Source organism: Archocentrus centrarchus, chromosome 24 (assembly GCF_007364275.1).
Source record: "Archocentrus centrarchus isolate MPI-CPG fArcCen1 chromosome 24, fArcCen1, whole genome shotgun sequence".
In the NCBI taxonomy this organism is placed as follows: Eukaryota; Metazoa; Chordata; class Actinopteri; order Cichliformes; family Cichlidae; genus Archocentrus; species Archocentrus centrarchus.
The window spans coordinates 22,192,811-22,205,364 of NC_044369.1; the positions used below are offsets into that span (position 1 = coordinate 22,192,811).

Below are 12,554 nucleotides of genomic sequence, written 5' to 3' on the forward strand. Positions count from 1 at the left end.
TTCTGAACACCTGCTTAGACAATTTCTGTATTCCTGTACGCTTGGGGGGGGGGGTGTCACCCCAACACTACTTACCTTTAACTATGGGACATTTGCTTTCTTTTTTATTATTCTTACAAAAAATAAAAATCTGTATTTCAGTTTTATGATTGAAATTATCTTTTTATCAGCACTTTTTTTTTATTCCAATCCTTTACTTGAGCAACAATATATCATGAAAGAATACGAAACACTAAAGAAACAAAAAACAAAACAAAACACTGTTACACAGACCTGCAGTTAAAAAAGATGACAAAAAAAAAAATCTTTCAGCAAGTGTGGTGTACATCATGCTTTTGGAGAATCAGTGGTAATATATGCAGGGGTGATTAGCAATGGAGGTTTCTGAGTTTTGGAGTCTGCAGATAGATGCCATATGAAGCTTGACGCTGCAGCAATGAAGCTACAGCTATGGTTGGAGGTACAGTTTTTCACAGGAGACCATGAAACAAAAAAAAGCCCTGAACAAAGTCTGCTGATAGCACCTGCGTGGGCTTGTGGTGGAAGCTGTGCTTAATAATCCATTATTTCACTTCACTAGTGCTGGTAGATGGCTGTGGGTTTCAAAGCACTTGGGATGATATCAAAAAGCTCTTTATTCAGTTCTCTTTCTAAATTGTTTCTGCTCTCTCACCCTATTAAGAATCTGGTTAAAAAGTCAAATATATAATTTGACTTTTTAACCAGATTCTTAATCACAATGAGTAGAGTGGCCAGCTGGCTGAGGGACCGCTCATCTCATCAGCCACTGATTAGTGGCCTCAAAGCTTTCTACACATAAACACAAACGGTACAGAAGAGACACACATCTTGGATGATCTGTGATGCAGAGAAAAGTATGAATACACATACCTCTTTGTCACCCTCCTCCTCTCCTCCCTCCTCCAAAGTGAGAGCAGCCAGCTGATTGGCTCTTTGCTCCATCAGGTTCACATAGCGGATGGGATTGGACAAGGCTTCGATGACATCTGAGGAACCAGAAGAAGACAGTGATGATTTTGCAACAGTGATCATGGAACAACATCCCCATGAAACTTTTATTTTTTATTTTTTTGGCTATCAGTGTGTCCACCTGACTTACCTGCAAATGTGTCTGGGACGTAGTCCTTTACTTCAACGTAGACGAAGAGAGCAGGTAATGTCAGGGACTGGTTCTTCTCATTCCTTAGACTGATGTAGTGATAGCCTGCATGGTTTGAGTCAGATTTAAGCTCTATCATTTCAGAAACAATTCAGAAGATTAGCCTACATTAGGGCAAAGTAGAGCCCGACCAATATGGGATTTTTAAGACTGATGCTGATATTTGGTGATTTAAAAAAAAAAAAAAATCGAACTATATTTTTTTTTCTTTCAGACAAAAAACATAAAGAGATTTCAAAACAGTTGTTACAGTATGTACAGTTATTTATGAAGCCTTACTGAGATTAAGTTTAAAAATAGTGGATTACTCATTTAGGCTCTTCCACGTGGTGCCAACATGGAAGACGGAGCATGCCCTCTAGTGGACAAACTATGCGATACAACATGGTTGAAGGGTGTTTCTTCTGTGTCTTCTTTTTAAAATTTATCAGTTGTAATAAATACAGATACCACTATATCAGCAAATAGCTAATATCAGTATACCGATACATTAGGGCCGATAAATCGGTCAGGCTCTAGAGTAAAGCACAGTATTCAGGGAATAACCCCAGCTTATGCAAAAATGTCATGATTTGTCAAACTGTATTTTAAATATACAAAGTCTAATATGTATTACTTTTAATTTAATATTGGAGCAACTGCCACCCTATGTTTGAAATCATACTGAATAAGTACAAAAATTTGTCACCTGGACGGATGGCTGACACAGGAATGATGCGGTGTCCGATAAACTTCCCCCCTTCTTCAAACACTGCTATCCTCAAGGATGCTAGTGTGGGCAGGACAACCTAAAAATAATATTATAAATAGGTACAAAATGCACACATTGCTACATGTTTTTAACTGTTCTATTATTAACTAGAAGCAGATGGTCAAAACTAAAGCACACAACCTGTGTTTTTAGTTTCTTTGTATGCATATACATGCATGCTTAAATCCATAGGTATAAAACTGAAGGTGGATATGCATTAGCACCTTAATTCTCTTAAGGGATCAAAATGAAATTAAACTGACACCTCAAGGTTCTTTTTTTTCAAGCTTTATGACATGTAGCGATGACAGCTACATGTCCGTATTTGCATACTGGGAGCTAATGCAGTCATATCCCTTGAGTGAATTGGTATGCAAATTAAAAAGTATAGGATTCACAGACTGTATATAAAGATAGTGAATATATAGTCTATAGTTGGAATTAAAGTGTTACCACTAATGTGTGCAAAGCAATAGTTTCACCTTCTTAAAAACAATGGCTTCCTCTTCCCAGACAGGGTTGATGGCATTGCCCTGAGAGGTCTTGGTCTTGAATGCTTTCCTCTTTGTGTCCACTGGTAACCCAAACATGTCGATCTCCACGTATGTGCCCACTTTCTTATCTGACAGGAACTGGCCTGAGATGATCTGGAAGGAAAAATTTAATTATACACATGCACAAACACACATGTACATGCACACACACACACACACACACACACATAAAACATAGACACACCTTCACAGACAGTGTGTTGGCTACTATCCCATCCACTGTGCTCTCAGTAAACGGGTCAAAGTGCTTATCCGGCCGTCTCATAAACTCTGGTTTCAGTCTGTAGCCACATTTCCCATTGTACTCATACATGCCCAGGTTGAGCTGCATTGATAAATCTGTTGGTTGAGGATAGAAACATTTAACAACATACAAAATAGTAATTTATTCAGCAGCACGAAGGAGTGTGAAGGAGTGTGTTTTGTGCTGCTCTCTCACCAATAGTCTGGAAATTGAGAGCCACCAGCTGACAGCCTGCATTCCAGAACAGCTGAGGGTTGTAGTTGGATGAATCCACTCGAGTGCCTTTAGGGTAGATCCTGCTCAGCTGCAGCTTGTTGTATCTGAACAGACATAGTTAAGGACGAGGCTGCATGACCTGCATCTGAAAATACTGTCCAACTGATGCTGGTACATATCTGCTTGCATTGCTTCTCCAAAATAACTCACTGACAGCTATCTGTACATGTTCTGTCTTATCACTACCTCCAGGAAACAATATGATCCACTGAAGCAAGGTTATTAAATGGCTAAAAAGAACATACTCAGCCTTTGTCTACTATTAGACAAAAAAACAAAAAAAAAAAACAACTGAGATAAACAAGACTGTTATGTAGAACTGACATGGTGAAAAGATCAAGAGCAGAATTATACAGATAAAAGTGTCTAATTGCAAACAATATTTGGTTGTGGTAACAGACTAGGTGAGCCGATGAAGTGTCTGGTTACAGCGGTCTAAGAATTCACTGTGAGGTGAACTTGTTTATTTAGCTTGGGAAATACTGTGGTTATTCTGCACACAAGGAATGAGCAGTGAAAAACAGATGACAACTAAATAAAGTGTAACACTGCTCACCAGGGCTGGACTGGGGCAAAAAATCGGCCCTGGCATTTTTGGCTTAGAACGGCCCACAACTATGTCTTAAAAGCATTTGACACTGTCTTACTCTTAATCAATGTGGGCATACCTTTTGCTAATAATACTTTTATACTTTTTTTACACTTAGTTTAGTAATGCTTAAATTGCAAAGCTTTTACTTAATTAGCTTTTTTGAAAAAATCTTTTATTTTGCATTTAGTGCTTTTTAAAACATGTTTAACCAGCATAGAGGTTACAAATTCAAACTACTGTGCAGCCTTTCAGCACACCTTTAACCTAATTATCTAAAATGCTATGATGTAGCCTAAAATGGGCACTTGCTGCTGATCCAACACTTCTCAGCCTTGACCATTTGCTATTTTATCAGATTAAGGTGCCGTGGCTGCCAGATTTTGGGAAGTATGCAAATACCAATAAATATTGATACTAATCAATCACCATTGCTCATCATTCTCATGTAATAGAGCTAACATTACCTCCATTACCTCAGAGTCCCTGTATTATCCTAACATTACTACCTGCTTACGTACTACACTTTCCTGTTCACTCTGTCCCTCGGTTTCCAAAGCCTGCATCTCTGGCTGCTTCTCTCCCTGTCCGCTGCTGCTGTCTTCACCTACAGCAGAGGGGCCCAAGCCTTGAAGGGGCCCTAAGCAAGATTTGATTTGGGGCTCACTTCATTGTCCCCTGAACTTAACCGTTATTAATGCTGGAGGGTTAAAGTTGATTATTAATTTTTTTTAGGATGCATTACTGTTTCAGCCTTTTCAATTCAATTTTATTTATACAGCACCAGCTCACAACAAACATGCACCTCAAGGCACTTTATACTGTACGGTAAAGGCCCTACAATAATTACAGAATAAACCCAATAGTCATCCTAATCTTAAAAGTAGAGAGGGTGTCTGTCTCCTGAATCCAAACTGGGAGCTGGTTCCACAGAAGAGGGGCCTGAAAGCTGAAGGCTCTGCCTCCCACTCTACTCTTAAGTATCCTAGGAACCACAAGTAAGCCAGCAGTCTGAGAGCGAAGTGCTCTGTTGGGGTGATATGGGACTATGAGCCAATGAAAAGAAGCCAATATGGGAGAAATCTGCTCTCTCTTTCTAGTCCCTGTCAGTACTCTAGCTGCAGCATTTTGGATCAGCTGAAGGCTTTTCAGGGAGCTTTTAGGACAGCCTGATAATAATGAATTACAGTAGTCCAACCTCTAAGTAATGCATGAATTAGCTTTTCAGCATCACTCTGAGAAAGAAATATTAGAGTGTAGCCTACTCATTAAATTAGTGTTGTTACAAGTGTACAAATCTGGACAGTTAGAATAGTCTCTTCAATCTTTTAGGAAATTGGCATTTGTAAAAAATTAAAACAAACCAAAAAAATTTCATGACAAATGTGGATGAGCTTGGGGGCCCCCTGGTGGTCAGCCGCATATGTCGAATATGCCTCGGGCCGGCTCTGCCTAGAGCCTGCTGTTGTTGGAGCATTGCTATTACAGAGGACGTGGAGGCTAAGGCAGCGAACATGTCTGTGATCTTTGCACATTTTGTAGCATCTACAGCGTCACTCTTCAATTTCGTCGGGCATAAATTCTCTTCACCCCCTTTCTGCCGCTTCGGTTTCTCCACGTTGCCTCTCCTTTAACACATGCGCTCAACACTGAAACTACTAGCGGGAGTTAGAGGGCACCACGCAGAGAAAGGGTGGGGCCGCTTTCCTCCTATATCCTGATTGGTTCTGTCCACTGTCTATATTAAAGATGGGCCAATGGGCCGCCCCCTCTAAATTGTGGGCCGGTCTTTAAGAGAGAAAAAAAAGGGAAAAAAAAAAAAATCCAACAGCATCGGCCCCTGAGGACTGTCGGCCCACCGGGCAAATGCCCGGTACGCCCGTTTACCAGTCCAGCCCTGCTGCTCACACAGGGTATGAAACCACAATAGCTACTCAAGGGACACTGTTTTGGGTATTAGTAGTGATGAGAAAAAAATTGATTAGTAATTTTTTCCCTTTACTATGCAGGGGAGGGTGTGGCACCCAGGACATATTGAATATTGAAAGTACATCCCCCCCTATAATTTTTCATTTTATTGAGGCTGAAGTTTTGTTCACTTTTCTGTTTTAATGTTCATATGGGTTGTGACACAAAGAAAATAGTAAACATTTCACCTGCTAAACGAGAGTACAGTACACATGCCACGCCACCAGATGGCAACCATAGCGCTAAGAGGTCAAGTGAACTTAGTTGTACAGTTAGTAGATGAAGAGCGCTAACGCTGTACTGTGCTGTGTTGTATTACATGAGCACGCCATTCAGCGCCCCCTTGTGACGTGTGTAACTTTAACAAACCCTTTGTTATTTTGTTAGAGTCCATCTAAAACATTACAGCTTTATCATACCATATACCTTTGTCACCTTGCATTGAAATTCATTTTGCATCTCTTAGGCTCTTCAGATTAAGAGCTTAATGAATATTTAACATTGATTGAAGCTTTTACATCATTTTATTTCATTTCAGATTAATTAATGTCTGTCTAAAACCTGTAAATAAAGGCCAAGTCTTTGGACACTTTTTTTTTTTTTTTTTGGATTTATTTTTTGCATTTACATTTTTAAGTACAGCCCAATTCAATTCAATTTTATCTACATAGCACCAAATTACATTAAACAGTTCCCTCAAGGTGAACCACACATACATGCAGTTTAGACACCACAGTGGTGTCTAAACTGCATGTATGTGTGCAGCTTAACACACATACATGCAGTTTAACACAGCAGCTTAGACACCACAGTAGGGTAAAGACCCTACAGAAAAAAAAAAACCAACAGTCAAAATGACCCCCTATGAGCAAGCACATGGCGACAGTGGGGAGGAAAAACTCCCTTTAAACGGGAAGAAACCTCCGGCAGATCCAGGCTCAGGGAGGGGCGGTCATCTGCCGTGACCGGTTGGGGCTGTTTATGGTTTATGTTCTCTAATCCGAGTTCTGAAGAATCCTCTTGATGGCAGAGTGGATGCTCTTCAGAAACACTGCATACCCTCTCTGGGTGAAATGCACTCCATCTGACACAAATAACATACTGTCATAATATTTCAGTTGAGGATGCTCGATGATGACACCTTCAAAGGCGCCAACAGCCTTTCTGATGCTTGAGTTGACAAGCTTCCTGTTTCTGTCAATCTTGCCTCGATTTCCGTGCTGCCATGTTTGGCGCTCGTTGATAACGGAAAACGCGATTTTCATGGCGGGGAAGTCTGCATGCAGCTCCATCAGTTGCTCGATCATTACAGACGAAAGTTCCAGAGGGGATGTGAGTCCCAAATCGTTGCCGCCGGCATGGATGACCAAAACATCAGGGGGACTCTTTGAGGAGAGCTCTGCATAAAAACGAGGAACGACGTCATCCCAGCGCATCCCGTCTTCTCCAAACCACTTAACTTTGGCATTAAGTCCAAAATGCTTTCCAAACAGGTGGTGTGCTGCCTGCTCTCCTTGTCTGATGTAGCTGGATCCAATGATCCAAACTTTAGCTACTATCTGGTCTTGTATCCTCAGTTCCTCCCTTTGGGTGGTTTTGGAGGTTCCTTTTTTTCCACACATTTCCAAGCGCCTCGCAGCAGAAGAGGTGGCTTTAGGGGTCCTCAGTGTCCCTGCTGAGTCACCTTTATTTATTTTTCTCCTCTTTTGTTCTTCGAGGTGCATCTCCGGGACGGTTTTGCCGTTTGTGGAAATTAGGCCGTGGCGCATTTCTTCTGCAGGCAGCATTTCCTCACAGAGCCGTCTTCTTTTCACTCCTGCACAGAAGCTACTGCTCTCGCTTGGCTCAGCATCAACCTCGACACATTTTCTTTTGTCGGGACGAGTGGATTGTTGGTTAGTGGAATCGTCACTGAACCCTAAAAATGGTATCTCGACGGCCTCCATCATTTCCTCTGATGATGAGGAGTTCAGGGACGTTTCCTCTAAGTTTTTGCTGAAATAATACCCAAACTCAGTCTTGGAGCTCTGACTGTTGCTGTGTGTTCACAAATGACTTCTGCGTTCTAAGTGTTGGCTTTGATCCGCTGAGCTTTAGAATGACGCCACAAAGTATGTTACCAGTCTGTTACATGGTAACTGAGTTTGTTTTGGTTTAAAACCTGCCAGCGAGCAGGTTAGGGTCGCAGAGTCTGTTACCATGGTAACTGAGTCAAGTCTCCCGTTTTGGCCGGGAAATTCCCGTATTTTACCCCTCTGTCCCGGCGTCATCCCGTATTTTTACTTTCCCGCATTTTTCCCGTATTTTCAGTTTTCAATTTTCAACTTTTTTTTTAAAGCATTCCTGTGCCGCTCCAAACTAAATTGTCACGATCACTAGGTTAGTGTCAACAGCCGGAACAACCCCGTAAAAACAACTGGACCTCAGTGCGCGCTTTTCACAGAGTTCGGTGACGTGTTTCCGGTTTAGTTTAGCAGGGCTCAGCGTTTTTGTTTTTTTTTTGCCCCATAAAGCGACAGCAAAATCCTCCGCTGTCACCATGTTTTGTGTACATAAAGCCTTCTTACTGTGTCCCTTCGTACGCTTTGTCATCGCCCAGACCTCACTTTGTCTCCAACCTCCAACCTCCGAACCTCACTTAACCATTACAAAATGAGGTTGAAATAACAAACTATTCTTCCATTCCATCCATGCCCAAAACGCCTCACCAAACGCCTCATCCTTTTGATGAGCCTCTACTCTGAGCTTCTGACTCATCATCTCCAAAAAACGAGCCCAGACACACTTCAGAAGAAGCTCATTTCTTCTCTCACATCTGTGATCTTATTTTTTTCAATCACTACCCACAGCTCTTGGCTCTCTCTACACCACAACATCTATAAATCTCCCTCTCCACTAACACTGCACTCGCGAACAAGACCCCAAGGTACTCGAAACTCCTCCACTTGAGGCAAAAACTCATTCCTCACCCAGCTGAGAACCACGGCATCAGACGCTGAGGAGCAAGAAGGGAAACAGAGATGCTTCGGTAAAATCTTAAGGATACTCCACAAACTCAACAGGAGATTTGGTCAGCTGCTCCAAAGCTTTTGTCTCGACAAAGGATGACATCTGGTAGCTGCGATTGATTTCTGTGGGTAGAGTGGTATAGAAATGATCAGACAGATTAAAAACAAGCATCCTTATCTAATGGCAATCTATTTGTTGCTGCGCTTACATAAATATTCATTGTTGTCACTTACTTTTGGAGCCCTCAAAGCTGTTAAATTTAACAGGTTGGATGTAGATGACCAGGTTGGACATTTCCTCTGTAGCGAATGCCTCACTACCTGCTGTGCCCTGCACATGGAAGCATACATGTAACAAACATCCAAATATCATGAATCATGAAAGCAGCAGAAAGGCTACCTTAACGTAAGAAGTAAGAAATTTTTATAACCTTTATAGGCCGATTGTTTTTGAAGACACAGGCTTTCGAGACATTTCAGAAGACATCATCATACACTACAGGACGACCTCGGCATGTGTACGCTATCCATTCCCATTATTACCACTATTTGAACTGATGGCAAGATACCCACCTCATCCATCGATCCCTTTTTGCAGTCATCATCATCATCATCTTCATCCTCGCTTTCGGCCTCCACCTCACCTAAAACACACGGCACAGACAAGATCGCAGAAAATCGCATGAAATAATGCTGAAAGTACCACAGTGGAAATGTGTGCAAATTTTATTGCTATTTCTGCCAACTCAGCGCAAATGTTGCACAGACTCAGAGAAAGCTGACGGCTTTTAAAAGGTCTTTATCTACAGCCCAGGACCAGCTGCCTCCATTACATTTAAAGCAAGCGACACAAATGAGGCTTACGCTGGCAGGTCCTAATTTATGGAGCTCGCAGACTGAGGAAATTAATTTTAATATTGTTTTGGTTGAGCTGACCCAGCCTCTGCACCCACATAATGAGAGATCTGCTTAAGATTTCCCACTGAACTGGCGGTCACACTGACAGAGGAAATTGATTTTAACAGTGTAATTGTCTGACCTATTGCTTCTGTGCCAGCCTAATGAGGGCTCTACTAAAGATTTAAGTCTCCATCTGAGGTCACGGACTCACCAATAGACTTTCTGCCCTGTGGTCTCAGGCTGAGCTCGGCACCATCAGAGGGCTGTGAGGAATCTGCCATTTCCTCTTTGGTGGAACCTACGAGTAAAGAAAAAAAAAACAACTCAAGATCAGCAGCACAATTTTTAGCTTACAGTGTACAGTTTAATTTATTCAGTAAAATATCTCTAAAATCCAGCTGAAAAACAAAACTTGCTATTTGTCTTACAATGTGCTTACCAGTTAAAAAGGACTCATGAATCTTAACTTGTATTGCTTACTTTCTCACACCAGGGGGCAGTGTGTTTTAAGAAAGAAGCTTGAAGCTCAGCAGTCAGGGCAAATTAAAGGTAACAGATTGCTAGGTCTGCTGGAATACAGACAGGTGACAAATACATAGACAAAACAATATAAAGTTTTTAAGTATGACGTTGTGCCACCACAGCTCCAATGTGTCTTTGGTATTGATTTCCTCAGTCTCTGGAACTCTGCTGGAGGGAAGAAACACCTCTCTTCCAAAACATAAAGACTTATTTGGTGTTTTTAAGATGATTATGGTGAGCACTGTCTAACAAAAGTGGGACTGTGAAAGTCACAGTGTGTGATTCACATCGTTCCAATTACTCATCAAAACACTCACTGACCTATTTATGACTTATATAGTTATGAGGATAATGGTCAGCCAGGACAGTTTTATGGTTTTGCTCCAGCTGACTCTTGAAGACCCAAAGCATGCCTGCAAAATCTCCCCGAGAGTGTCACTGTGGGGGTTAGGATGAGCAGCGAAATGGGGAAGAAAGGTGATTTAAGCGACTCTGAACGTGGGTCAGACAGGCTGCTCTCAGTATTTCAGAAACTGCTAATCTACTGGGATTTTCCAACACAACCATCTTTATCTCATCTGGTCTACAGAGAATGGTCCAAAAAAGAGAAAAATATCCAGTGAGTGGCAGTTCTCTGGGAGAAAATGCCATGTTGATGCCAGAGGTCAGAAGAGAATGACCAGGCTGCTTCAAGCTGATCGGAAGGCAAAAGTGACTCAAATAACCACTCATTGCAACCAAGAAAAGCAAGAGCATCTCTGAACACACAGCACATTACATCTTGAATCAGATGGGCTACAGCAACACACCAGCTCCCACTGGGTGACACTCCTGCCAGCTAAGAACAGGAAACCGAGGCTACAGTTCACACAGGCTCACCAAAATTGGACAATAGAAGATTGGAAAAATGTTGCCTGGTCTGATGAGTCTCAACTTCTCTCTCAGCTGTTGTGAGTGCGTATATGGTATTCAACTCAGAACGTAAATGTATGAGCAAATAGGCCAATTTAAAGGTGAGAAGCAGCAGTGAAAATATAAAAAAAAAAATCCACAAATGGATATTAGACAGTTACAACATACAGCAGACAGCATTTTATGCACACACACTCACACTACTGCTGGCCAATGTTTAAGATGCCCCAGTTTCAAGAAATATATATGCCTGCAGGGAGTGCATGCAACAGCCAATAATGCCTACAGCTGATGGAGAGGGCCATGAAAATGATAAATGTTAAACAATAGCACTGCTTTGCTCCCATGATTCAGTTTCTGGACGGCACAGAGATCTTGCTCTATAGAGGGACCCAGATGGTTAGGCTAGCTTTTACACATCTGAAATATCATAACTCAGTGAGGCCAGTGAGGCTCGATGACTTTGTTAGTGGAATTTGTGTGTTGTGTTGTGTTGTGCGCGTGTGTTGTGGTGCAATATTAAAGGTGCAGTACCTGCGCTTGGGGAGGAGGGCTCGCACACGCTGGAAGAATCACTGCAGGTGTTCGATACCTGCTCAGAGAGCTTCTTCTTTGTGCTTCCACCTGTCTTGTGGTGTTTCTTTTTGTTTTTCACCAAGATCTTTCCCATCAGCTCCATGGGGCTGGGCAGCGGCACACCAGACTCCAACTGGAGGGAGCGTAGAAGGAGAGAGATGCAGAGCAGTCATTAGACCATAAAAAAGGTCATTGAGATATAGAGAAAGGCAGGCATACATGAATCAAAGGTTTTCGCCTACATTAATAATTTTAGATATATTGGATGACGAGAGAATATGATTAATTTTTCCTGATTAAAATTATAATTATAGATTTGAATGAGAGAAAATGTTTCAAAATGCAAATTTATGGGTAAAGACTGCCACAGCGCAATCACAGTTAAGCTGTTTTTTTTTTTTTTTTTGACAAACTAGCTAATTACCAGATGAAAACACTAAAGTTGTTTACTGGAGTGTGCCACTTAAAATGTAAATTTGTGGCCATTACTCTCTTCAAATTCTCTATGGCAGATTTTGTTGGATAGAGGTGGTTAGTAAAAATGAGCGTCCGCACTGAGCGTTATAAACTGATGCTACAGCTCAAACGTCTACGCTTCCAACACCTGAACCGGCTTCCTGTGGGAAACTAAACGTCAAACACACCCTCTCAAGAGGGCCGGACAGAAAGTAGGCACAGCTCCGATTTATTTATGGGGTACACTGCTTTTGGATCGCAGTGTTTAGGGATATTAATATTTCATTATCGAGAAATTCAGCAGAGGTGCTAAATAAGCACACGCATACATGCTTGCACTGCTGTGTTTACAACGTATCAGCTATAAACACAACCTCACCTAAACATTTCACTTTTACTTGAATTCTCTCAAGAGCAAGAAAGCCCTGATTCATGCATCAGCTAATGCCAAGATTTTTCCACACGCTTTGTTACTGTTGTTGGGGAAATATTATGACAAAGATTAGCCATCCTGTTTGCATTCACCTCACTAACAGTTAAAAGCGAGGAAAAGAAAAGTTGGACAGGGCAATTGCACTCAAATGCACCACACAAAGCCTACTGAATTCAACTTAGCCA

The 12,554-nt window shown here is 41.7% G+C and overlaps 1 protein-coding gene across 2 annotated transcripts in view; it reads right to left on the reverse strand.

The window, feature by feature from the left end:
* Positions 1 to 12,554, reverse strand: part of plcb1l (phospholipase C beta 1-like) — a 122,053-nt gene that overhangs the window by 19,701 nt on the left and 89,798 nt on the right. For both annotated transcript variants that reach the window (XR_004019187.1, XM_030721590.1), the window contains exons 14-24: positions 11,439 to 11,613; positions 9,682 to 9,768; positions 9,144 to 9,214; positions 8,805 to 8,901; positions 8,609 to 8,693; positions 2,925 to 3,049; positions 2,670 to 2,824; positions 2,414 to 2,578; positions 1,869 to 1,968; positions 1,121 to 1,225; positions 892 to 1,007 (exon numbers count right to left, since the gene is read on the reverse strand). Coding sequence is in view for 1 of the 2 variants with exons in the window: in XM_030721590.1 (XP_030577450.1) it covers positions 892 to 1,007; positions 1,121 to 1,225; positions 1,869 to 1,968; positions 2,414 to 2,578; positions 2,670 to 2,824; positions 2,925 to 3,049; positions 8,609 to 8,693; positions 8,805 to 8,901; positions 9,144 to 9,214; positions 9,682 to 9,768; positions 11,439 to 11,613 (1,281 nt within the window). In the remaining variant the exon portion in view is untranslated. The remainder of the gene's footprint in view (positions 1 to 891; positions 1,008 to 1,120; positions 1,226 to 1,868; positions 1,969 to 2,413; positions 2,579 to 2,669; positions 2,825 to 2,924; positions 3,050 to 8,608; positions 8,694 to 8,804; positions 8,902 to 9,143; positions 9,215 to 9,681; positions 9,769 to 11,438; positions 11,614 to 12,554) is intronic.